The 27,966-nt window shown below is 41.7% G+C and overlaps 1 protein-coding gene across 2 annotated transcripts; it reads right to left on the minus strand.

Moving 5' to 3' along the window:
* On the minus strand, positions 1-27,931 carry KDM1A (lysine demethylase 1A). 2 transcript variants are annotated; one of them, XM_036396974.2, is made up of 20 exons: positions 27,611-27,931; positions 24,601-24,766; positions 19,825-19,884; positions 16,027-16,160; positions 14,305-14,383; positions 13,197-13,289; positions 12,383-12,489; positions 11,420-11,501; positions 9,926-10,020; positions 8,940-9,082; positions 8,383-8,473; positions 7,544-7,678; positions 6,404-6,477; positions 5,649-5,760; positions 5,142-5,274; positions 4,222-4,409; positions 3,762-3,876; positions 2,505-2,632; positions 2,104-2,250; positions 1-777 (listed from the first exon to the last, which is right to left on the minus strand). In XM_036396974.2, the coding sequence occupies exons 1-20, from the start codon at positions 27,893-27,895 to the stop codon at positions 592-594; spliced, it is 2,553 nt and encodes an 850-aa protein (XP_036252867.1). In that variant the 5' UTR covers positions 27,896-27,931; the 3' UTR covers positions 1-591. The 2 variants fall into 2 exon arrangements, with proteins under 2 accessions (XP_036252867.1, XP_036252868.1); XM_036396975.2 differs by lacking the exon at positions 19,825-19,884.
* Positions 27,932-27,966: the final 35 nt, after the last annotated feature.

The following is a 27,966-nucleotide window of genomic DNA, read 5'->3' on the forward strand; positions in this document are numbered from 1 at the left end:
TTTTCTTTTGTTGGAAGTATTTAATAAATCAGTATGCTTAGCATACTCAGTGATACCAGGTTACTCTACAGCAGGATGCAGGTGGTGTAGCAGCCAATGGATCACTTTGGAGAGCTGCGATTTGCTACCATAGGCAAACAAGTTGCCCCAAATTCTTGAATGCCAGACAGGAATAGAATTGGTCAAAAATATTACTCTTCAAAACAAAGCCATAAAAAAACCACAAAGAAATTTACATACATTCTACACTAAGCTAGTATTCATAGCAACCAGCTTCTAGAGGCCCTTGTGCAAGTACCAAATTGTAAATACACACATAGGTAGAAAAAACCCCCAAACACCCTAAAAATCCCTCCAACTATTTTGTCTTCCAAGAAGCATCTGCAGAGTCAAAGTCCCTGACCAGCTTTGCAGTAGAGGATTCAGTTTACACCGTCCCTTCAAACAGCCCTAAGAGGCTGCCAAGCCAAAGCTCCTGTAAGGCCATTCTCAGACAAGGCTCGTCCAGCGACTCGGGCTCCTCTCGGGAGACGCGGCACAAACTACTCCAGGCTCCGCTCCAGGCTCCTCTTCTGGCCCTGCAGAGCTCCCTCACATGCTGGCAGCCTGCTGGGGGGGCACTCCGGGCGTGGGCTGCCGGGGCAGGGTGTACATGGCCCCCAGGAACTGGTCGGCGATGCGGCCGGCCTCGCGCAGCCCGCTCAGCAGCGCGCCGTGCACCGTGGCCGGGTAGTTGCGGATGGTGTGCTCGCCCGCGAAGAACAAACGAGGGATGGGCTGGGGGAAAACACAGCAGGGCTCGGTCAGCTGGCAGCAGATTGTGCAGTAAATGGTGCTGAAAGGTGTTCAAGGGGCTCTAATCACGGCACAATCTCTGTTAGTGTGAAGGTGGCGCATGCAGGATCGGTCATATTGAACCTACTACAAATTACCAAGAAAATAAAGCTCTACTTGATAAACAGTGTTTGTAACTGTGACTCTACAGCCAAAGGTGTTCAGGAAGAATTTGATAAACAGTGTTTGTAACTATGACTCTACAGCCAAAGGTGTTCAGGAAGAATTTGATAAACAGTGTTTGTAACTAACTCTACAGCCAAAGGTGTTCAGGAAGAATACTTTGTAATCCTGGAACATGAACTCTAGTTCTTTCCTTTATTCCTAAGCTGGAGCCTGCTAGTTTTGGTCACATCTCACAGCAGACACTAAGGAGAATGTATTTTCATGGGGGCACTGGCATTGTGCCAGAGTCAAACCATGACAGTAAGCAAACAAAAAAAATTCATTTAAATCAGCAGTTTCTCTTTAAACTGAGCCCTTAAACAACTGCTCACAGAATCATACAAAGTGGGAGAAAAAGAAATGCTCATATAATATATTGAGCAATCTAATCCTGGAATATGAACTCTAGTTCTTTCCCTTATTCCTAAGCTGGAGCCTGCTTTGCTCTATTTCTGGTCACATCCCACAGCAGACACCAGGGAGAATGTATTTTCATGGGGGCACTGGCATTGTGCCAGCATCAAACCATGACACACAGTAAACAAAAAAAAAAAACTTAAAAAATTCATTTAAATCAGCAGTTTCTCTTTAAACTGAGACCTTAAACAACTACCCACAGAATCATAAGAAGTGGGAGAAAAAGAAATGTTCATATCTTATATTCTGCAGGGAGTCATTTGAATCATAGCTGTGTGTATTAATGACTTGTATCATTAGAACAAGACCTCAAATAAAGCCAAAGCCACACAGCCTTTCCTGGCAGTGCTTTCAAACTTAATTCTCTCAATCTGGAGATGACCCCTGCCTTCATTGTGTTGCCCCCCTTATTCAGAAGAGACCTTTTGATACCTGTTCTTCTCACTCTGGCCTTCACTCTCTTTCAAATCACTACAACTCACCTAAAGATGGTAATGGACAATAAAAATATGGAGTACAAAACACAGCTATAATATTAAATACTCTTTTCAGACATAACCAAACTGGCTTTCTGAGTAAAAATGCTCTTTTTTTTAGCAAAACAAATGACATCAAACCTGTGATAAGAGAATGAATGAAAAAATTAATTAATTTTGTTCTGAGCTTTTTCTAAAAATAATTTCTCACCTGTGGAGCACCTGGAATGGCTGGTCCTGGAGTGATTGGCTGAGCCATCAGATCATAGTCATTTCCAGAGGAGCCAGCAGCCACGTAGGAGTAGGATCCCCGGGCCCAGGGGTCAGCACGCCAGCGGGACACCACGGTCTCCTTGGGCTGAGACAAGACAGGAGCTTCAGTGGTTGGCAAAGTGCAAATTCTACACTTTGAGACAAATGCAAACAATGCAAATTGCAACAACATAAGGGACAAAGTCCTTGGGCTGATGTTGGTGGTGAGCCCCACGTTTTTATTCTAGGAGAACACAGACTAAGGTGAATTTTTGATGGCAATTCCTTAAATCTTTCCAAAACATCCCCAGACCTTGCTGCATGTGCAGTGTTCCCCAATGCACCCTTCCCTGCACTGACCTGGGGCACAGCACTGCTGCCAAAGATGCCTTTGAGGATGGCCAGGCACCGACCCACAATGACATCATCACTGATGTTCTCCATGATCCCTGCTGCTTCTCCTGCCACCAAGGCCAACAAAATCGGTGCTGGAGGGGGGTAGGAGAGAAAAAAGAACAATTGGATTAATGAAATTGAATATTTTGATCAGACAAGTTGGACTTGGATAGAAAGGGATCTGCAGTTAAGGGACAAAGTTAGAGGCTAAACAAGTCCAATGAAATAGTCCTAAATTTTCCACCAAATATGGTCCTATCAGTACTATTAGAAAATTAGGACTACCAATAGTAGTAATAGTATTACTATTATCAGTAGTCCTAAATTTTCCACCATTTTTCAATACAACAAAAAGAAAATTAATTGTTATATGGCAAGGTACTATTTAGAATTATCAAGAGAATTTATTTATTAAAAACCTAAATAAAAACATCAGGAATGATGTTTCAGTGTTTCATAATCTAATCTAATCACATTAACTGAAATGGTAATTGCTGGTTTTGATTTCAGTCATCTGACTTGTGCTTCAACATGAGGTTTTACTGTGTTTCTGTTTCATTTCTACCTGCTCTGCCTTCTTCATGAGAAGGAAGGCTTAGAATGTAGCATGTGAAGCCAATTTGTACATGACATGATCGTTCCATCTAAACCAAAACCACGACCCTGCTTGCTAACCCCATAACAGAGCCATCACAAAGCCACATGAACAGCCTTGCTATCCAAGGCTCATTACTTGCATTTCTCCAGTAAAATCTTACCAAACATTTTAATAAGTCTATAGCCTAGAAAGGTGCTTCCCTTGCACAGCAATTTTTTCCAGTTAACAGAGAAACCTGTCCTGCTCATGTCAGAAAACCCACTGCTAAACAAGTGACTGATTTAATAATGCTCCTCATACACATCTTTGCTTTTAGTCTGGTCAATGGCTGCACCAAAACCATACAATTACTGCAGAGATCTCCTGACAATTTATTGTGGCAGCACCAGCTACAGATAAACCAGAACTACTCATGCCAAGTCCTGCTGTGGGAGTGATGTAATTTAACAGGTACAGCCTGGAACTGTCTGCAGTCAGTGCTGTTCTCTGCTTCTATTTGTCTTTCTAAAAATACTTTTCATCATAGCCACATATGAACACTAACAGCATTTTAAAAGTGCTTTTTTCTACATCTGAAACTGCACAATAAGACACTGCCAAAAGCAGACTTGCACCACAGCTACCTTTGTACAGGTTCCAAAAGAGGAAAAGTTCTCCTCTGCTGGCAGTAGTGCTCCCAACATGGCCAAACAAATTGACACTGGGATCCCAGAAGACACGATCAAAACACAACACAACCTGGAGAGAAAGAGCATAAACAGTGGGGAAGAATGAAGGGAAGGAACAGAAATAAAGACAATTGCACTCATGAATGTTCATCACTGGACAGGTCATGAAAGGGAAATGTGTGAATACATAGAGGTGTAAGCCTGCAACTGCCTTCCCCAGGTGAGTGTGCTCTGCATTGTCTGCTTCACAAGTTCCATTTCAGATCTACTCCTGCAAGTTCCTCAGACAGTGTTCATCACCAAACCCCAGCTGTGCAAAGGGCATCCTTGCTCTCCCCAGCAGCCACATTGCACCCACATTCCAGATTCTCTCTGACAGCCTCTGCTCTGCTGCAGCTCCCCAGGGACCCTGTACCTTGTTCAGGTTGCCAAAGCCCATCCTCTGCACTGCTGAAGTTTTCCACTCTGGAAGAGGTGGCACAAACTGAACTGCTGGGGGCTGCTGCTTCAGCACTCCCAGGGGCAGAGTGCACAGCACAGCATCACACTTGTAAATGAAGGTCTGGCTAGTGGATCTGGTGTTTACAGCTATCACTTCACAGCCTGAAAAGGGCAGAAAAAACACTTTAATAGGCCATGAAGCAAGAGCATTGGATTACAAATGAAAGAAATTACCATAACCACATCAGAAAGTATTTTGTTTATGGAGACAGCTTTACAATAACTGCACTAAACTTGTAGGCAAGTTGTTACTGGCCATTTAACTCTATTCCAGCAAACACAATTAAGGCAGCATCTGAAAATGGCCTTACTGGGATAAGCCTAAAGGTTCATCCAGGGCAGTAAATACTATTTAAATATATCCATAAATAAACAAGTAGAGAGTGTTCCTCTCATTACATTGCTCTCCCAGCTGACAGTTTCCCAAGCACAATGTTTTGAAGAACAACAAACAGATGCATTCCTTCCATTACATTCATTTATACTTCTAATACCAGGCCCTGTGACACCAAGCCTTAAGCAGGCCCAGACCTCTTACTCCAAATGCTTCAATCAATGAAGAAAATAAATAAGAGAATAAATGTGAACCATCAGTAAATACAACTGAAAAACACTGTATCAAATGAGACTCAGAAATAATCAAAAAACCATTCAAGATTAATAAACCTCTAGCAAGTACTTACACAATCCCAGTAAGAAATGTGGCTGTTTATCTAACCCCAAACACGCCATGGGAAGGGTTTTACAAGATCAGTGCTCACAAGTGCTTCCAGGACATTGAAATCTGCTTCCTGTGCCCCCAGTGCCCCAGAGCAGCCTCTGGGGGTTCGGTACCTGAGGCCGTGTAGCGAACCTGTCGAACTGCTGTGTTCAATTTGATGTCCAAGCCTTCTGCCAAGGCCACTGGCACACAGGAGTAGCCATTCCTCACTGTCAAGTGGCTGCCTGTGAATTCAAAGTCATCATCCTAAAATGAAGAGGCATAAAAAGCACGCAGTCACATAATGAAGTCCTCTAAGTCAGTAGAAAATCATCAACTCTACAAAATGGCAAAAAATATTTCAAAAGCTTTTTGAAAGAGTTAAACAAATGTGGAATTATTTCTGATTATTTATCAAGTAATACATATGGAAACTTTAAGCAGAGAGTACTGTTAGAGATTGCTTTAGCACTAACAAAAAGCTGTCTGGAATTTCATCATTGAATAATAATCACATAAGAATTCAGTACTGTACAAAAGCAGGTCCTTAACAGTTAGAAACTCTAAATATTGACAAAATTTAATGAGAATGAAATAAACACAGTTCAGGTTTCTATGAATTGCTGAGTACTGTTACCTACCTGGTCCCAGTGCTTCAGTGACAGTGTAGAGAGGGGTGTAGCATTAGCAAATTCCAGGTTTGCAAAATGCCAGTCAAGTATTTGCCTGTCTCTTGATGACAAATAAACATCACTAGAAAAAACAAATATAACACAAAGACATTTAGTTTGTAAGCAGAGGACATTGTAAATGCATTGCTTCTGAAAATTTCTTCACAAGTCATTTTTTACTCTCTCCTTAGTCCAGAAATAAAAATATTAAAAAACAACACAGATTTTCTTTCAAATATCTGGACCTCTCTCATGAAAGCTGACTATCAAAACCCAGCAAATTCAGGTTTTTAGGGCAGAATTCATGTAAAATACTCAAAGGGAAGCTAAAAACTTCAGAAATAAAAAAGGTTACATAATAATGGCTTGAGTTGCATGCATAAGGACAACAAGAAAAAGCTTAGTAAAATTGCACAGAATAATAATATTCCACCAATATAAGTAGGATTGTGTGCTATCATTACTGACAGGTATTTAAAACCTCAATTGCCTTTTGGGATCAGGCCCTGATTACTGCCAGCATTTCTACAGAATCACCTTTTCTGTTTGAGTCATCTCTAAAAATGAGGAAATTGGAGTTCTAAAGCTGAGGGAACTCCAACTGCACGATTGTGCCTTTGTAACCTCCTGAGTTCCCATAACACCATACCATTTTTGAAACTCAGGGAAGAGGAAGTAGAAGAACTGCTTTCCTAAGGGTTTATCCTTTTACTTTGTCTCTTTACCTTGGTGGATTGGCTTCAAGTTCCTGTAATTTCTCTTCCAGCTTTCCTTGTGTTTCTGCCAATTCATCATACTCCTATTAAGATTAAAAGCTAACATTAAAACCAGTTTACATGTAAAAGAGCTTGAAGGCATCATGTAGCATCAGACTGGACCTGGTCTCAAGAGAAATCACCAGAAAAATCACTTCATGGGTTTAGTGGAATCTAAATCAAGTTTGTTACTTTTTTCAACATTTAATCCAGCATATTTTGCTTTTCTGCTCTTTGGATACACAGAGCTCTGTGTCACACTGCAGAAAACATTAGTTTGGGGATATTTCAGGAATTGAAACACTCAGAACTGAAGAAGGGTCCATTACACTGTTGATATTTTAAGGGTTCCTCTGGTTCTGAGAGCTTCATATTCCACAAGCTATTTCTTCTATTCTCCTTTCTCTTAAAAGTTTATAGTTAATATAGAACATGAAGATTTCCAAAGCTGAATGAATCATAGTTAAAAACCAAAGATGTGATCTAATTCCAGCTTTTATGGTTTCCTTTTTAAGGCACATCTCTACATCAAGATACTCCCAGAGAGGGGAAGGAACTCTGCTTGTCAAGACAGAGCTCTGTACATGATAATCTTTAGATAAAAGAAGTTTTTTAGTCAAGAAACCACCTTTATTTATCTTAGAGAAAAGTCATCTCTATTCAAATGTAGATTTTATTTCCGGACTATTTTTTTATTATTATATTATAACATATACTATACTATATTAGACTACATTATATGATATCAAATTGTAATATATCATATAATATATGATATTTATTATTGTGAAATCCAGCTGTATTAAAGACCAAATCTGAGAAAAATTCATCTTCAGAACATTACAAGCTGTCTGACATGAGCCAGCAGACTTACCTAAAACTGAGCTTTAGTATTCCCCAGCTAAAGGTACTCAAAGCAGATCAGTGTTAGAACCCAGAATTATTGTAAATCACATTCTCTTGAAAGCACTGGATCACAGTGAGAGATGTGGAAACATTTACATTGGCTACTTCTATCTCCTGAAAAATGTGGCTGTGGTTAATTGGTTCATTTTTGGCTGCTGAAGTCCTGAGAAAACACTGACACCCTGCATGTGTGTGATGCTTCACCTTGCAAAGGGCAGTCAGATCTCTGTGCTTGCTTTTCACAAGGAACTCTGCTGTGATATCCCGAGGTGGCTTCACTTCTGATGCCTCCTTATACTGCTGATGGAGCTCTTTGATCTTCTCTTTTAAATTCACCATCTTTTAAGATAGAGCAGGGAAAAGAAAAAAGAAAGGAAAGGGGAAAAAAAAAAGTCAAAAGGCAGATTTCAACAAGTTACTGTGTGAACTGGATATTTACCTCTACCTGTGCCATTAGAGCAAAGAGATTTCCTGATTTTGGCAGGTATCACTTATGCATTCAATTCTACCTCCAAGAAGCCACAGTAAATACCATCAACCCTAAACAGCATGGCTGAAACCCAACATAATTGATTTCTTACTATGTTGCAAGTAATTTGAGAGCAGTCCAAAAGCATTTTTAATTTGAGAAGCATAGAAAAGTAAAAACATCATTTACCACAAGCAAAAATAATGGAAGTTGTCCTAAACTACTGTTTCTGTACTACAAATCAGATGTGTAGTGAAGACAGGAAACGTTTTTAAATAGTCCCCAAAAGCCTCAGGCAGTATCAGCATATCCAAAGGAAGCTATCAAACATCACTGTTTGTTTGTCTGTCCTCTTCCTTTCTTTTCCCACATTCTGTTTTATGATTTTCTGCCCAATCAAGCAGGTGACACCTTTGTCCTAACAGGGCTTCTATGTAAGTCTTAAGCAAAGACATATTTTAAGAACAGCATTAATAGCAATTTTCTGATATTTTTCTTTGGACATTTTTGTATATTTTGCCATTTTCTGAGGAGCACAATGCTTATCATCTTGTTCTAAATGTCATCATCTGACCTTGTTAAGAAGATCTTTCAATTCCTCCTGTGTTTTCACAATTTTTTTCCAGTGCTCAATCTGCTCATCCTTCACATGTTTCTCCTGCAATCTGGAAAAGGTGAGAAGCAATTGTCAGCTCAACAAAAAATCCTTGTGTTAATGAGAAAACTTATTATCACAATCTAATTAGTGGAATGCAATAAAACCCCGTGTCGTGGGATATTTTAGTAAATACTTGTGTAATTGGAAAATAATTGGAAGTTTCTGTAAATAAGGGATGCATGACTTTACATGATAGTAAAATGTGAGTGTGAAGTTCCTTTCTGCTATTAAAGGCCATTATAATTGTCATTAGATTATAAATAGTGTCAGTGCACTCTGTGGACACCAATCACACTGAGCCACCCCAGCAATGATTTTTAGGAGTTTTAAGAAGAGAGGTTTGCTCCTTTAACCATCTGTGACATTAAATATTAAGAGGTAATGCTTACATCAAGGAGCACCACAATTGTTTGAGCTATCTTGGAAATCCATCCACAAAATAGGAAGGTTTACCAAAAAGAGAAGTCACTTACTGTATGACAACCTCCAGAGCCTGCCCTAGGGAGACAGGTTTATTATTGAGAACATTAAAATCCAGCTGATGGCTGAGATAGGATGTGGCTTCCAGCAGACGATTAAATTCTTGTTCCACCATTTCATCTTTCTCCTTGGGAACCTAGGAGACAAAAGAACAAGCATTGTTCTTAACTCATTCATAAATAATGCAGCTGCTGAGAACAGCCCTTGGAAAAAAATAATTTAATACCCTCAAGTGTCTCAAATGGTCAGACACCAAGGTGTGTACAACACAATGTCACACTTGGGCAGGATGGGCACAAGAGCAGCTGTCAAAGCACAATGACAACAAACTTCTCTGGCAGGAGAAAACCAAACTGCCTTAAGGGCTGATGAGATTTCCAAACTGGAAAGGAAGGTGTGTTCATCACAGCTGCAGAAGCTTGCCAGAAGACTCTGATGGTAGGATGGCTCTACACAATCCCAGGCCTTTAGAGGCTTGGCATGGCTCAGTGGGGTAGACAGTAATTTATCCTCTGGGATGGGCACTGAGAGTAGGAACTACCAATCCAGCTTTTCTAGGGTGATGGTGGAAACACTGCAGGACACACATGGAAAGGTGGATTTGACTGTACTGATGATACTCAGTTCAGTGCTGAGTGCTGCCAGTGTGAAAATACCTGTTGTTACATGATGAGAGCTCAAGTGCTGGAAAGAGCAAACCTCACATCTGTTAAACCACTCACAGGTTAAACAAAGGTGAGAAACTTGGCTTCCACAAAACCTCTGAAATGCAAAGGTAAAAACTCATGTGGAAAGAGCAGGTTTTAGAAGAATCTGTGCAGTATGCTACAATATAACTAAAATGCCTAAAAAGGGGGACACAATATTTCCTTCTTCCCTCTCTGGAAGCCATCTCATGCTAGACCAACAGCCTGGTAACAAACATAATTGAGATATTACTTCTTTTTGAAAAGGTTCATGGAAACAGCATCTGACTTACAGCTTGCCCATTTGCTTCATAAAGGGGACATTTTTGTTTGATCTTTGCCAATTCCATATTTACTTGTTTGCTGACCACAGCCATGGGATTTCCTCCTGGAAAAGATTTTATATAGTTAACAGAGACTCCTGTAAAATCTGTCTGCAATTAAACAAAAACTCCACAGTTAAAGCAATTTCAGAGACTAAACCACCAATTCCAGTGACCTAGTGTAACCCTGCCAAAGGTCTGCACTTCACAGGGATTCCTGCAATGAGGACATGGAAAAAAAACCACATTTCTGCTTGCAGGATCTGCAGGGCTCCTGAGAGGGACTCCTTGTCAGAAGCAGCATTGATGTGACAAGGGGGAATGGGTACAAACTGAAAGAGGGGAAATTGAAGCTGGATTATTAGGAAGAAGTTCTTGAAGCTGGATTATTAGGAAGAAGTTCTTGAAGTTGGATTATTAGGAAGAAGTTCTTGAAGCTGGATTATTAGGAAGAAGTTCTTGAAGCTGGATTATTAGGAAGAAGTTCTTGAAGCTGGATTATTAGGAAGAAGTTCTTGAAGTTGGATTATTAGGAAGAAGTTCTTGAAGCTGGATTATTAGGAAGAAGTTCTTGAAGCTGGGTTATTAGGAAGAAGTTCTTTCCTCTGAGGGTGGTGAGACACTGGATCAGGCTGCTCAAGGAGGTTGTGGATGCCCCAGCCCTGGCAGTGTTCAAGGCCAGGTTGAACAAGGCCTTGAGCAACCTGGTCTAGTGGAAGGGTCCCTGTCCATGGCAAGGGTGACTGGGTCTAGATGATCTTTAAGGTCCCTTCCAGCCCTTAAGATTCCATGATTTTATGAGTTAAACATAAAAATATTACAGCCTTTCAATAGGCAAACTGAAATCTGTTTTTCCATGACTGTGCAAGTTCACTTCTTTGGAACCAGGTTCTGTATGCAATTTAATAAGATTGATCATGAGACAGACACCAAATTCAGGCTGTCAGTACAACCAGGGGTTTATTACAGGTTTTACAGTATTTTATCATTTCACTACATTGCTGAAGGATATTCCACACTAAACACTTGCTCATCTTCTTAGCAGGGTAGCCATGCCAATAACTGATGCCATCCCATGAAACAGTAATAAATAGGAAGAAATGTGCCTTGTTTGCCATTATTTTTACAACTATTCTTGAAATCATGTGGAGAAAGCACTTTTGGGGTTTCAACCCTGAAGAAGGGCTTCCTCTTTAGAATGTCTCTCCATTTCCCCATCTCCCTTGTTTTCCCATGTAAACTGAAAGAATACATTCTGTCTCTTTAGGGTCTCTCCCCTCATAACAGCTTTGCTATTTAAGAAAACACTAACTGCTAAAAGGTTGAATGAGAACAGACACTTTGAAACAGTTTAAAAATACCCAATTATTTTGGCCATGAAAGAAAACAGCATTAAGATTTCACATTTATAGCATCTTGCCTCACAGTTTTCCTCCCCTGTCTTTTTGATTTTGAAAAACTCACCAAGTCCTGTCACCACCATTGCTCCCAGATCAGCAACGTAATTCCCTTTGCGAAAGGTGGCAACTCTTCCTCCTACTCGGTCCTGTGGAAAGCACAAGATATTGACAGCTACATTCAGTAAGAAATCCACTGAAATATAATCACTGAAACATCTACAAAACATGGTGCAAATATTCTCTTAACTGAGGGTTTAATAAACAGAATGTACACTTTTCCAAAAACCTCTGCAAATGAACTCCAGCACAATTAATTTGCCTAAGTTAAGGAATAAAATGCTTAAGTAGCATTTAAAAAAGGAGAAGGAAAGAAAAAAGGGAAGAAATAGAAAAAAATATGCCTAATTTGATTTGGGCATATTTCACTATTTCTACAGTAGGATCCACTGTGATTGCAAAGCCAATCCCTTCACTGTCCATGCACAAATTTAGTTATGTACTAGGTTTCCTCCTCCCCCTTATGCCTAAAGATTTTTAGCTTTTTATCTATTTTTAATATATTTTTTCATATATTTCATATATTTTCATATTTTTTGTAACTTTGTAGACTGTCAATACACAGAGTACTTTTCCTGCCCTCTCCCACAGTTTAACAAACTCTTAATAATACACTCCTGAAATTCTGTTTAGTCTTCCCTTTAGTCTGACATTCTGGCCTTGCATTCTGCTTTCTGATGGAAAACCAATTGCTAATGATGCAAGAAGGTTGTTTTAAGCTGTTTCTGGTGTAAGCACACAACACTAGCACCTGACTCTCCAGCCCAGCTGTGAGAAAGCATCAGAAGCTCCCAGCAAGGACAGACCCACTCAGCTCCTGGTGAGAAGGTTCAGTAGCAGCAATTCCTCCTGACTGCCTGGATCACCCCACAGAGACCCCAGGAATGCTGCTGGGACACTGCCCTGGCCTAGTAATGAACAGGGTTACTGGTTAAGTGGTAATAAAATAAAATAGCACAGAAATTCATACTCTGGCTTCCAGAACTGTGACATCCATTCCAAAACTCTGCAACTGGCGAGCTGCTGCCAAGCCAGAGACTCCAGAACCAATAATGATCACCTTTCCTGTCTTCTTGGCTAAAGAAAGAGAAAAATCAGCTACAGTAGTCCTTTATATGTGCAGTACTAAATTGCAAACAGTCTTATGAGAGATACCAAGAACAAAAAGCAGTTTTCTTCTCATGAGTAGTTCTGACAGAATAATTCTTTAACCAAAAGAAAACTGAAGTAATTCTGAATGTCATGCTGAGAAAGAGACAAGGAAAATACACAAGCAGTAAATCTGGAACAACAAGAAAATAGGAGAAAAAATGCTTCCAGACAACTGTGTGAAGAAGAAAGCAATTCATATTAATTATGGGGGACAAAGTATCATAGTTTGATTTCTTTCTGCCCGAGAAGAATAAAACTTTAAAGTTTTAAAACTTACAAGTTCACTTGCAAAATTCCAGAATCACGTAAGTATGTAACAGATCTAAGCACAATATTGTGTTTCTGACTTTAGATACTCAAATGAGAAACCAAAATAACTCATTAAAAAGTGACAGTCACTGAATTATCTACAGAAGATTTGCCAACAATTTTTCCTCTCAAAGTGATTTACATAAATCCATGGTTTCTCTATGCCAAAATAAAACACATTAACATCAATAGCCAGATGGCCTTCCAGCCTTTTTTTTATTTTCTTAGCACTTCAATTCTAAAAAAGAACACTCAAACTGTCCTAAGAAATCATGGAACAATAAAACAGAACTTCAGCTAGAAACAATGTTCAAGTCTCTTACTTGGAAGGGGTTTGACTCTTTTGTAGATGCCAAAGTTGATCAGCCCATGGCGCTCCAGGTAGCTGTGAACCCTGTGAACGAGCACGGTGTCACCTACAGGAATGCAGAAATGTTCAAAATGAAAGGAATGCAGAAATGTTCAGAATGATTCTGTGTGTTCAGCAGCACATAAATACTGAGCAATATTCACAGTGACCCGATTCCTGTCACCTACAGGAATGCAGAAATGTTCAGAATGATTCTGTGTGTTCAGCAGCACATAAATACTGAGCAATATTCACAGTGACCTGGTCAAGTCCCACCAAACACATCCTGCCCTACAGCTCTGCTGCCCTACTGACCCACTCACCTTCCTGAGGAGGCCTGAGCTCACTCCCATGCTCTACTGCAGCTTTGAGTCCTGCCTGAAAAGCTGTACAGGACATCAGGTGCTTCTTTTAATCCAGTGCAAAGAACACCTTTCCTGAAACTGACTGCAAAATCCCAAGATCACGACACAGAACTGTGATGAGATTTGCCAGTATTATGCCAATACTTACTGCAGCACTGAATTCTCATTTTTTTTTTTAAATCACAAGAACTCACTATTTTGCAATCCTTGACAGGATATTTGCATTCATTTCAGCACTATTTTCTTCTTCAATTATATTTTTATGGTTACCCTCCACCTTTTTCCAGTTTATTGGGATCTTGTCTGAGAAGTGTTGAATGGTCTCCATTTGCAAGCAGTAACTCCTCACTCTTTTACTGCCTTCTTGCACCACATCCAGTCTGTTTAAATCTTAAAATAAACCTCCCCAAACCCATATGATTAATAACATTTTACAGCTGAAAACCCACCAAGAAGCTGTAGCAAACCTCAAAAGCTGCACATGAATTAACCCTACTGAAACAATCCATCTTTTTAGCAACTTTTATGAATCCTGCTAGTGATATTTCTTTACCAGGCAATGAACTCTACTAAATCTGAACCAATATCCCAGTCTGTACATGACCACTCATGGAGCTCCATTAACAAAGGACTGAAGCAGCTTTTCCTCAAACAAAAGTGAAAGAAAACAGCAATGATACACCCAGTAGGATTTTGGCAATTAAAAACTTGACTTACTATTATAAGGTGCCTCTAATTGTTGGATAGTTGCTTCAAATGTCAGCTGAATCTTTGGGTTATCCAACCAGAGCTGCAGCTGGATTGAAACAAAACAATACAACAAATCACATTAAGCAATACAAAAAGAGGTGTTTTCCAGGCCCATGTTTGCTATCAAATACTGTCAGGACATGAAACCCCCTAATGAATTAAATTTTGGCAGGAATACCCAAGCCACACTGAACTTCACCTTCCAGTGTCCCTTAAGGTGCAATACAGTTTGTTGGAAATTCTCACACCATTTCAAATAAGTGGAAATGCACCAAGGTAGCACAAAGATGTGTGTGGATGGCAAAGTCAGCCAGCATTGTTATTTTGGAATCAGATTTCATGTTTCCATAAAAGCTACAGCAGTACCGATCATGTTATAAGATTTATTTATCTCCAATATTTAATGATCCAATCCATCTTCACGAATATGAGACACAACCATGGACGTACACAAAAAAGCACATTTACAGGACATTTACAGTTCAAAAACTGAGAGGAGGAATTGTCTGTGATATGTTAGTAGGTCAATTCATACTGGAAAAGAACTGTTTTCCCAACAGAACTCCTACTTTGTAGCACAGAGGCAAGAGTAAATCAATAATTTTACTGTTCCATGCCTAGGTCTAGGTCATACATAGCGCTTCCACTCCACTTTGCATTCCTTAATTAGTAATTTATTTGGGTATTTCTCCAGAGTTGCATTACTGAGCTTCACAGTTCCTCACAGATACCAAATTAAAGTGGAAACCCTACAACTATAACGAATAGGAATGGTTAAGAAATATTTTCCTTTGAATTTGGGAGGCTATTTGAGGCAAATGGCTGATTAAGAGGCTGCACACTGCAGTTTGCAGCTCTGCTGAGCACTGGGCTCCTATCAGCTGTCCCACGGTCTCTGCCATTCTTGCTGGAAGAGTTCCTCTCACAAACCTTCCTCAACCAGGATTCCTGCTCAGGAATGTTGCTCTGTAGTGAATAAGGCCCAGCAGTGCTGCTTTTCCCTGCAAATATCTCTCTGCAGTAATTTCTTAGTTTCAGTGGAAGGCTTCTCTGCTTCCAATACATTTGTATAAGGATTACTCACTGTTCATTTTGTGCAAATTGTTCTCCAAACTTTTTTGGCATGCTCTGGCCTGTGTTTACACATCTCATGACTTCCCAGAAGTTACAACTATAGTTAGAGGAAAACATTACAGGAATAGCAGAAGTCATGCTATTCCACACATAAATTTTAAATAACTTAAACTTATTAAGCACTTGGGTGTTAACATGGTCAATGCCCCCTGATGTTTCTTGGTCATCTTTAGTCTGTGAAAAAACTAAGTGGTGAATAAGGTGTTTTGTCTCTCAACTATGGTAACACAGCAATTTTCAAAATATTTCTTGCTTTCCCACTGTAATTTTTCTAGCATTACTTCAGTTTTCCAAAATACTCTTTTCAAAATGTGGGAGAAAGCCTTGATCCCTGTTTTGGATGCTGTAAATACACTACAGATTCTTTATGCTGTTCACAGCACAGATCAAGAACTGGACAGTACATTTCTTAACAACTTAAAAGGATGCCAGAAATGAAACCCCACTGTCTCAAAACCAAAAAAATTCAACTAGATATGCTAACTGCCAAAAACTCTTTGCAAGGTACACCAATTCCCTGCCCTTTTTTCAGCAATATTTTTACACCAAACTTACGGTGCGGTTCCTGATGTACAGAAACACCTTCTGAGTCTGCTGGGGCCCACTGATGATATCAGGGAAGCAGGCAGCTTCTTGGGATGTCATACGGTCATGGGGAAGTCTGCTCTGGAAAGCTGCACCCTCCACACCTACAATAAAAAGACAAGTAGTGAACAGGCACTGCAAAGGAACACTGCCCTTCCCAGCCTGGAGATGATCCCAATTCCATGGGATGCTTTCATTTAGTTCTTTTAGTTATTTCTGCAAGATGTACCGGCTTCAAAGTCAACAGTTCTTTGAATTACAGGTATCTAGAGATAATGGAAAAGCTGTACTACAGGGGGCATAAAACAAACAAGCAAACAAAAGCCCCCCCCAAAAAAACAAAGTCTAAAAAATAAGTGGGGAAGGGGCACATATCAATACATTATATATAATACACACACACATATATGTTTTATTGTTCACACATATAACTAATTTTAGGTGCTGTCCTTAATTTGTGTGGTTTCCAGTTTCTAACAGAACCAGAAAACTGTTTTAGAACCTATTCAAAGCCAAAGTATCTGTAAAATACAAGCACAGCATCTACCATCCCCTCTCACCTGCTTCTCAAAGTTGAATTTGCCCTGACTTTCTCCAGCTAAAGGAACCCACCCTAAAATCTCATTCTGCATCTCTGATGCATTTACAGCAGGCAGTGCAATGGAATACAATCACACTTATGCATTTCCTGTGCTCCCTACAAATAACAGATTTCCTACTGCTCTTTCTAAATGCTCCACATGTAAAAGACCTGATGCTGAACCCATCCAGGAGAGCTTTTCTCTATGGAAAGCCTTTATTCATACAGGAACTGCACTTCCAGCAATCCACACACTGACAGTGATGTAGCTGCATTTCTGTACCCTGCTTTCCTCAGTCTCTGTTATGTTGTACTACAGAAAAAGTGACAAACTAAGACACAGCTGCATCCAGTGCTACAGCACAAGTGCAGAAAGCAAATCCTGCAGGCAAAGTGAGCAAAACAAAGCACTGAGATGTGAAATACAGCAAGAAAAATAGAAATCTCCCATGTCCTAGAAGTGACTTTGATCAGGACAGAGGACAGGGCATTCAATCTAGAAAGATAATTGCCAATACATCCCAGGGGCAAAAACCCCCCCAAGTAACACAGGATGATTAAAATCACTTGCTGAAAGTGGAATTGCTGAAAAGATTACAATAAATAGCAAAGTAAATATAAGCTTGCAGTGTGTTACACTAACCAGGACAACTGTTTAAGAGTTTGAAGTTCATGTACAGCAGTACATGTTACTGTACCAGGGAGAGGAGTTCCCTGCATTTAATTCTGGTGCCACCATACACCCCCCTTTAACTTCCAAGCATTTTTACTTCCCAAAGGTGCTGAAAAAAAAAATCAAGGAAGGAGATGGTTGTGAAACTAACAAAAAAACCAAACCAAACCAAAAAAACTCCCAAAACAAACCAACCAAAAACAAGCACACAAAACACCCAACCAAACAAATAAAACCCACAACCCCAAAAAAATCCCCCCAAAAAACCAACCAAAAAAAACCCCACAACCAAAAATTCATTCTCAAGTAAAGATCAAAAGATCTGTGTGATGACTCAAGGTAAAGAAAACTATAATCATTTACAGAAATTTTACAAGAAGAAATTAGTAAGAGAAGCTACAGAGCATTGCAAGTAAAATAAAATTAACCATAGGAGAAGTTGAGGAGGAACACCAACAATGTTTTCTGCACTAATATTGAGCTGTGGAATAGAAACCCATAGCTCCACTATGACTTCATTTCTCCAGCAACAACCACTGCCCAGCCCTGCTGCTGTCCTTCCAGCTAACACTGCCCAAGTGTGCCAACACCTGTGCAGGAATGCACATGCTCAGCTCTGAATTCTGTAAAACTGGAAATCAAACCAGTTACCAGTTCTCTGATGCTTTATTAATGCTAACAATCTTAATGAAGGCTCTAGATGCTCAAGTGTTAGCAAAAAGCTCAGCAGCACAATTTTCCCAGACCTAAAATGCTGAACCTGACTCTTCAGGTTTGTGCTAAGAGAATTGTGCTTCTCCAGGTGCCTGCTAAAAAGTCCTGTAGTCATCAAACACCAGCAAACTCTCAGATGTGTGGATTTAAGGCAACTTGGCAGTGTCTGGAAAAGCTTTGGGATTTATTTCTTCAAACTGAGCAGACAGAGATCATGGTGCTACCAATAGTTTGGAGAAGAACTCCCAAGGGGGGCTGAGTTGGGGGGACTTTTAAGGCCAAATACCTATCATGGCAATAACCCAAACTTTAAAATTAGAATAACAGAGTAGCTCCAGATGTGCACAGGTATTCAGGGGAAAAAAAGCTAATAAAACAACCCACAAGAGTGTTTCATACAAGAATTTAGAAAAAGCATAGCTAGTAATAGCAAAGGTAGCATTTTTATTTGGCCAACCACTGGAAGATCTTCTAAGAACTAAATGTCCTTGAATTTACTTCTGCAACTACACAGCTCAAGTCTTAATGGATTTGGATTTCAGGCTGACTAAATCCCATTTTACACCCTTACTGCTTGTATTTCATGAAAGCTACACATTACAGGGATTACCAGTTCAAAACTACATGTTTCTCTTTGGAATGGTTCTGCCTAGACTGGATTATCAGCTCCTTTTCACACATATTTGCACACACACACTTGGCAATTCCTGACATTTAGCACTAGCAACTAATTGGCTGAAGTTTTGAGTATATCCTTGCTCACAGAAGAAATCCTGAGGGATGCTGCTCATTTCAAGACTTACTGCAACATCTGCAGATGAACAAACTGAATGAAAGGATTCTGGCTGTCGAATTGGACAGTTGTTAGAGAATACTCTCAGCATATAATACAAAATGCAAAATATGCAGAATTTCCAATCAGCCAATGCCTGCCTAAAAATGAAATAGGCAAGGCATCCTTAAGCCCATGAGCCATAACAGTCAGCAGCTCCATGCAAGAGGTAACATCCATAACAGTATTTGGCTCCCTTACTTACAACAGCAAAGGATGCACTCTCAGATGAGTATCTTCAAGTTCTATTTGCTTCAAAAAGAGCAACTTGGAGGTACAGAATAGGTTCAGGAGCCTTTGACTCTTGTCTAAAACCCTAATCCTGAAGTGAGAGCAAAAGCAGCAGAGTTGGAGGAAGATTTTAAGTAGCACTCCAAGTACGTAGGAGTAAAGACACCAATCCTGTGAAGGAAGCAGTGAGTGAGTACTGCCAGCAGCAGTACCAAGGCCAAATGGCAAATGCAATCCACAATCCAGTCCAGTGAGCAGCACACTATGGATCTGCCCAGCTGACAATCTCCTGGGCTAAGTGCTGGCACAGAGGTCAAACACAAACCCTTTCAAAAGACAAAAAGAAAGGAGCAAAAAGGTACTCTGTGCTATGTTTCTTCAGCAGATTAGAAAAATGGGTACACTGTTCTAAAGCTCTCTGTGTCAGTCCAGGTGGTACAGCCTGGCTAGGTAAGAACCAGCTTTTTTTCTGTTTAGACTCCTCTGAACATGGAGAGGAGTGGAGGGATGAGAGATCGGCCTGAGGCATTTCAGCACAGGTTAGCTAGCAGCCTTTTCCACAGCTGTTATAGCCCTCAACTGCAATCTGAGCACCCCACACTTTTCAAACAGGTGGGAACACAACTCCTGCACCTCTTGCTAGGATGGGGACAACCATACCCATGCGCACTCGCAAGCATCAATCCCTAACCTGGCGGCTCTTGCTACTCAGTGGCAAGCATCAAACGCCACCCTCACCTGATGCTTGGCCGTCTCCATACCCTCCAGAACTGTCGTCTTGAAGTCCTCCTGCTTGCCCTGTGGAAGGAAAGAGGAGAACTCAGGGACCTTACTCCATAAATTAAACCATACTGGACATAAAGGCCCGGCAGTTGGCGTTTTAGGTATTAAATTTCACCAACTAACTAAACCCGTTTTTTCTGAGAATCCCATTTTCTGGAATCTAGGTTCAGGGCACCAAAAAATTATGTTCTAAAGTGTTATCCAGGTTACTGGAACGCTTTACATCAGATTTTATGGGAAATAAAGAAGTACACCATATGTAGCATTCCTGGTGGCTAAATACTTATGATCTGGCAGATGGATACCATCAGATTCTATGGACCTCAAACCCTAAGAATTTGATCATCTTGCCTTGGTGTTCCCAAGTCTCCCCATATCCCAAGGAGATAGTTTAAAGCATTTTGAAGAGCCTCTTATGTTCAAAACTAGGAGACCCTATTTTTTCCCCCATAAACCCTTCCTTTAAGCTTGATGCTAGAACAATTCTTGAAAGGCTCAGACCACTTATTTGGCTTCACCCTTGATACACCATCAGTGTTCTGACACACCAAGATTGTCTTGGAAGCCAAATACATATCATACCATTGATCAGTGATGTGATCAATACCCAGCACTGAAAGACATCAGTCTTCCAACATTCCCAGCAGTGGAAACATGAGGAAAGGCTAAGCACATCTGAAGAAATCTCAGAATTACCTTAACCTGCATCTAAGTCCTAAACAGGACTGCAACACAAGCAGGAACAGAGCATGTTGAGAAGAGAGATGGGTCCAGCTGCAGTGTCTGCAGGAACAAAGCCATTCCACACCTCACACACTGCTCACTTCACAGGAGGCACTGGCCCTGATGTGAGCTCATGAGAAAAATCCTTCCATCTACCACAAGCCTGCCTGAAATCCCATCACCTGCAGAGCTCAGGAAGCCATGGACACCCCAGACATGGCCCAGAGCTGTTCAGCTCCTGCTCTACCAAGGTCCTTCAAACCACACACTTCAACAGGCATCGAGTCCAAACCAACATGCACTGAAACACGCTGCAAAGGGCACTGGAATGGAACAGCTGCTTCCTAGAGCACAGCTGCTCAGGTGTCATCTCCAAACAGGTAAGAGCAAGGTCTAACCTGAGGCTAAACACACAATTGTTAATATTTAGAGTCTGGGTGGACAATTTTGCCAGAATGAAACTTAAGGCTCTTAGGGGACACAGTAACTGAGAAGAATTTAATCTGAACTACAGATTTAACCCCTAAAGTGAGACACAGAAAGTTAAACAAATGTTTCCATACTGTGCTAAACTGGATTAAATAGAATGTCACAACATTAAGCACCTACAAATAAAACAAAATAGGATCTGAAACAAGACATTGTCCCTCAGTACAGCAGAGGAGCCATAGTTAGTACTTGTATAAAATCAGTCTGCCAGCAGGGAAATATAAAAACTCAAGAGAGACTGTGACAAATAATTGTATTTTGAAAGGCCTCACAAGTTATGATTCTGTGAATAAAATTATCTGCAACAGCAAGATGTAATTCTTTACCTGATCTGCATTGCAAGTGCTTTATTTTGCAGGGAACACTTCAAGACTTATTTCCATTCTGGGAGAGACGAACACAATTGAAACATGAATATTTACAGTCAAGCATAGGCCATTAATTTGCAATAAGAGTTTCACCTGTGCCTTCCATAAATTAAGAAATTAAATAGACTCTGACTTCAGTCTCTGGCACTCATAATCCCTGAATTAACACTGACAATGAGCAGAGGGGAAAACATTGCTCTCAGCTTACTTACAGAAAGAAATTAGAATCTTCCTCTTCTCATCACTATTACTGATTGCTTGGACACAATTCTAAAAATGCTCCTCAGTCTGAGCAGAGAAGTGTGGAAACAAGGCCTGCTAGTGAAGACTGCCTCTCCTTCCCTGGAAGAAAGGTTCCAGTTGAACAGGAAGGAGCAGCAAGCAAACCACTGATCCCTGCTAGCATCAAACTGCTGCAGCTGAACAGAACATGTGTGAGAGCAGAATCTGCCCCAAGCCTCAAGGCAACAACAGACCATGAGCTGAAGAGCAATGAGGGAGAAGGTCCAGAGGGGAATCTACTTCAAATAATTATCCACTGTCTCAAAATTAACAATAGCTGCACATGAGTATCACAGAGCACTGAATTTATTTAGGAAAGCAGACAAGTCAGATAAAATAAAGAGACAAAGCACCACTATTTTGACTATTCCACTGATCTTAATTTTGATCATATTCCTTGGAAAACAGCACCTAAAAATACCACAAAGTGAGAATACTGAAAATAAAAGGCCAGGAGCTAGTTAAAGAAAATTTTCTGAAGTTCTAAAAATGAAAATCCAATTCAGTGAGGAAAAACAAAACCAAAAAAACCCAGAAGTGAGCTCCTTGATTCTAAAAGGGATACTGGCAAACAAGAACACAAATGTCATCAGTCAGCACTGAAAGGGAGTTTGGAAGCTTTCTGCTATTAGACAATATTCCTCAAGTAAAAAAAGGAGAGATACTCTAAGAAAATTCTCTTAACCATGAAATACTGTCACACCTTTTCAAACTGCTCTGCAATAGCATGCAGTGTATCTTGCAAATCCACCCTGCAATAGCCAGGACACCTGGAATTCCCCACAGCTGAACACATGAATGGAACCTGCTGTCACCTGAGTGTGACATTTAATATTCCCCTTCCCTGTAAGCTGTGGGGACAGCCTAATGAAACACCAGACACTAGCACCAGGACATTTTTAAGCTGCACAATCAGGCTTTTCAGCTCAAAAGCTGTAATGTGACAACTTTATACTTCTGCTGCATTATCTGCATTTTTACAGGCTTTAAACACAGAATTTTTTTTAAGGTCTGCAATGAGAATAAATTAAAAGTAATACCCAGGCTAACTAACATTTCCCTAGATTTTCAGTATGTAATCCTCCACTAGTATTACTGTCCAATTCAGTATTTCTTATTGAACACTTTACCTTTTCCTTCAAATTTACAGAGAGAGAAAACCTCAATTATAAACACTGCTTTTATATACAGCAGACTCCATGCTGCCTCCTCCTACTAAAGGGTGGCAGAATTAGAATTTTCAATGCACTTTTAACAGCCAGCATGAGATGACCTGATGTTCTTGACACCTACATTAATAAAGACAAAAATAGAGAGATCCAGAAACACATATAGTCTCAGAAACCTTTAAAATTACAGCAAGACTGGCTGTGGAATGACAGCTTGAAATCTATCTTCTTTCTACTTTATTGCTTCATGCATATTCACAGAATTTCTAGGAATAGAAAAATGATATGATGACCTGAAATGTACTCATTTCTAGGCAGCTAGATACAGCCTGTTTGAAAATTGACTGTACTTAGATGGCTAAATACAGTGTTTGTAAAATAACTGTCCAGCAGGCTGCTGTGTGTATAGAACAGCATGATCAGCACTGCTCATCTTCCATGCTCCTTCCTTCATGGGACAAAACCTGCTCCACTGTACCTCACTGATTATGCCTCAAACTGATTTCAATAATCATTCTTAGAGGCACAAAATGGAATCTGAGAGAAATAACAAAGTATATTAATATTAGGTCTCAAGGATTAAATACAATATCTAAGCTAAATTAAAGAGTAAGTTTAAAATATTTGCTCAATTACAAATATTAAAATTCCATTTTTGCTACATCAGCTACAACTGGGGTGGCAGGATTTTTATCATTTTAAGTATTTCAGTCAAGCACATGAGCTACAGTATTCCTGTATCAAGGCAGGAGCCAACAGCTGCAACAAGGAGAGGTTATAATGGCAAATCATAAGAGATAAAACACACCCACAGCTTTTAATATTTTTCCTGTCACTGAAGGTAGGTATCCCCAAGCCAACATCAGTCCTGTGTTCTCAAACCTGCCAGCCAGAAAGAAAATTGAGATCACTGAAGACTAACAGTGACTCAGATTAGTGATGAACCTGCAAAGATTCAGCTGCTACATTCCAGCTCTTGTCTAACACATTAGCTCATGAAATCTTTGACTCTGAACTTTGCAAAAGCATCACCTTCTAGCAGCTGAGTGAGACCAACAGAGCTCACTCATGGTGGCAGCTGTAAACACAATGGAGGTAAAGGATAGGGTACAGCTACCACCACAAATTTCAAAAGCTGCCTCCTGAACAAGACTGACCAAAAAACATCTCAATGGAAAGTGAAGCTCTCTCTAAGCTAATAAGGAAAGCACTGAATACTGAAATTTAATACTGAAATTTAAACAACAGTATCCAGCCAGAATTTCAGATTAGAGTCATAGTTTAAAGCCACAGGAATCACAGTAGTTTAAATCTGTTCTGCATAACAAACCCCCCATAAACCCAACCTCTTTCCTCTCTGAGGAATAAATGAATGTTCATACCCAAGCAGGTGTGGCAGCAAAGAGCCAGAGAGGCTATTCTGGTCAATAAACTTCCAAAGTCTGTAAGGATCATGAGAATCTAGCACAAGAGGTTTGCCTTCATTTGGAATTACATTAATGCACATTCCTATCTTTATCAGGCTGTTCTGCATTTCTCCCCTCCTTCCACATATGGGGCCAGCAAATAAAACACAGTAGAACAATTATTCAAAACCAGATTGAAACCAGACATGGGATTCATGATGCCACACCCAGCCCTACCTAATTTCTGTTAACAAATCAGGTAAATGCTTTCAGAGAAGGTCTCTCTGTACTCACCAGAGGGCTCCTCTGGCTCACTTTCATTCTCTTCTTCTGCAGGAGCTGGTGGAGGTGGTGGGGGCAGTTTTTTCTCTTTCTCAGCTTTAGCATTTCTCTCTTCTTCAGAGTAATACTCATCTTCTGACAGGTTTGCAAGACTCTCATCCATCTCTCTATACTCGACCTGTGAAAAGCACAACAGAACATAAACACACTGAAGATGCCTGTAAGTCAGGCTGCTAACATTAATGCTGCAAGTAACAAAACTGCTTACAGTGTAAAGAAAAGGCTTGAGTTACCTTATGCAGACTCTTATTGCAGATACCATGTTGTAAAATGCAACAAAGCTTAACAAGTTCCAAATGTTTTTGCCTCCACCTAAAAAAAAATCTTCAGCACTCTGCAGTAGGAGCTTTCATCAAGCCCAGTTTATTTGTGTTATATTATCATTTAACCACTCTGGGTTTCTTCCCTGCCAAGGGATGAAAAGCAGCCTCTGTGTCCACTCCATGTGTTCAAACTTGAATTTCATCTGCTAAGCACAGATGACCAGAAGCACACACAAGATTTCCTGCAGAAATCCCATCTGTGTCCTGTATGGTCTCCTGCTTACTGGGAATCTTGTCCTGGTACAGAGGCTCACAGCTGCTTCCTCTCCAGAATGATCACACTTGTGGCTCAACACTAGAAACACCCCTTCCCCTCATCCCCCCCAGTCTTTATTGCCATAGATGTCTTGTTCTGTTACTGCTCTCCAGTAAAAAGAAATAAAATTAGCAGCCAAGAAGACTCACTTGAACTTGAAGGAACCCCCAGAACTGGCCTGGGAGGGCTGCATCCCTACTGCTTGGTCAACCAAGCTTTAATCCAAAGTGAGAAAGTTCTGTACACTGCTAGTGAATTTCCCTACTGATTGGGAAAGAAAAAAGCACTTCTCAATATGCAGCCATGGGAAAAGAAAAAGAAGGCAGCTATTGATCCTCCAACATCCAACAGGTCAGCTTCCACCAGGAAATGACAAAAACAACTCTGGATTTCTCACCAGAAGAAAAAAATCTTTCATGGTCTAAGTCTAGCCACTAAAAAAGAGCAATAATGGGCACAATTCAAAGTAGCTTTGGGAGGCCTGTGTACAGGAAATCCTGGATTCTGTAAGATACTAATATAATCCATGATCTGCTATCTTTTAAATGTTTACATTCCACAATGCCCAGCATATTCAGGTTTTCACACTGTTGCACCTCCAGGACCTCCTGTTAACTCCCACTCTGAGGGAAGTAACAGTGACCACTCATACAAGGGGCATTTGAAGCCACTCACAGCTACTTCTGTCCAGAGCCCCTCTGAGCTCTCCCATTCCCTTTGAGCTTCCACAACTTTTGAAGAACAATCAAGTTCAATACAAACCCCTAAGTTTTTCCCTAGATTTATTTTTAACCTAGATACCCTCCCCAGCTACAAACACTCATGGGAAGGTGCCCTCATGCTGGCCAAGTGCTCCAGGGGACAGATGGTGCCACAAGAGACAGAACACCTCTTGCAGATGGGCACTGTCAGTGCAAAGATCACCACCAACACACAACCCACACAGAGCACTAACTCCTGCTCGTTATCAGAGCACTATAAAGAAGGAATGCTGCCTTTGAAGGTCACAGAATGGTTGGGATCACAGAATGGAAGGGATATTCAAACCCATCTCATCCCACCCACCTATGGGCAGGGACACCTTTCACTAGAGCAGGGTGCTCCAAGCCCTGTCCAACCTTTCCATGAACACTTCCAGGGATGAGGCAGCCACAGCTCCTCTGGGCAACCTGTGCCAGGGTCTCAACACCCTCATTGTAAAAAATGCTTCCCTTATGTCCAGTCTGCACCCACCTTATTTTGATTTAAAAGATGCACCAGACTGACCAACACAACAGCTGCTCTATGTGAAGGAGCAGTTCAGTCATTACATCACACAATGGCTCTGAAGAGCCACATTCAATGCCACAGGACAAAACAGTTCCAAAAAGTAATTTCAGCTTCCATGTTAAACACCCTGGCCCCGGGCACATTCAAGATCTTCACTATCTTCTGAAACAAGGTTTCCAAGAAAAGGTTTCACAAACAAAAAGGTAATGTTCTCATATATTCAGAACAACAGATGAGAATTAAATACTACACACCCAAACTATTGAAGACCTTTTATAGCTGTTAGACTTCACTGCTGAATTCCACCCTTACTCAGCCTTGACTCAGCTCTCCAACACCAGTGGAGGGAAGGTGAGGAACAATGGACTGAGCACGGCCATCACCATCACAACCCTGCAAAACCAGCATCATCCTGTGCATCCTGGAGAGGCTGCATCCACACACCACAGCAACAGAAGAATTTGCTGATAAAATGTAAGCTCCCGAGCGCCCCAATGCCCTGCCATGGATTTGGGGTGTTTTTACTACTCGGTATCCGGTCAGAAACCGCAGAAAGTTCCTAAACAGCTGCAGGAAGCTCTCCTTTATTGACAAGGCACGAGCCCTCCCCAGAGCCCACGAAAATGAGCTACAACAGGGGATCCTGATCTTAATCTTAAACCAGTGGGGCTTCCTGCGCGCCCGCCTGTTTGTTTTTTTGCACTCACAAAAAACACCGGAGCCTTCGGTCCCGGGGATGCCACCCGCCCCCGGGACGCCCTGAGGAAGGGCCAGGCAAGCGGGACCGGGCCCGGGACGCCCCGGGGAAGGGCCAGACAAGCGGGACCGGGCCCGGGACGCCCAGGGGAAGCCCCGGCCAGGGGGGCCCAAGAAGCCCCGGGGAAGGGCCGGCCAGGCGGGCCCAGGAAGCCCCGGGGAAGGGCCGGCCGAGCGGGCCCAGGAAGCCCCGGCCAGGGGGGCCCAGGAAGCCCCGGGGAAGGGCCGGCCAGGCGGGCCCAGGAAGCCCCGGGGAAGGGCCGGCCGTGCAGAGCCAGGCCCGGGACGCCCCTGCCGGCCCGAGCGCGTCGCGCACGAGGCGCCGGCGGGGCCCACAACCGGGCCGCCCCACACCTACTTTGGCTCGCTTGCGGCGGCTGGTCCTGCGGCCCTCGGGGGTCTCGGCGATGCCGGTGGTTTCGGCGCCGGGCGCAGGGGCGGCCCCGACGGCCGAGGACTCGGACACCCCGCCCGGCGGCGAGGCCCGCGGCGGCTCCTTCTTGCGGGGCGTGCGCTCCGATGCCCCGCCGCTATCCGAAGAGGAGCCCAGGGCCCCGGCGGCGGCGGGCGGGGGCACCGGCGCCTCCGGCCCGGCCTCGCCGCCCGCCGCCGCCTCCGCGCCCTTCTTGCCGCTCGCCAGCATCACCCCCGCCGCACAAAGGAGCCGCGCGGGGCTGCGGCCCCGGCCCCACGTCACATCCGGCCCCTGCCGGC

The sequence above is a fragment of the Molothrus ater genome, chromosome 24, assembly GCF_012460135.2.
Source record: "Molothrus ater isolate BHLD 08-10-18 breed brown headed cowbird chromosome 24, BPBGC_Mater_1.1, whole genome shotgun sequence".
In the NCBI taxonomy this organism is placed as follows: domain Eukaryota; kingdom Metazoa; phylum Chordata; class Aves; order Passeriformes; family Icteridae; genus Molothrus; species Molothrus ater.

Coding starts and splice junctions, on each gene's coding strand:
- KDM1A (XM_036396974.2), bottom strand. CDS start 27,895: ATGCTGGCGAGCGGCAAGAAGGGCGCGGAGGCGGCGGCGGGCGGCGAG. Junction 10,021..11,419: donor AATGGTGGTGACAGGACTTG/GTGAGTTTTTCA, acceptor AATCTTTTCCAG/GAGGAAATCCCATGGCTGTG. Junction 2,251..2,504: donor GCAGCAGTGCTGTGCCCCAG/GTCAGTGCAGGG, acceptor GTCTTGTCTCAG/CCCAAGGAGACCGTGGTGTC.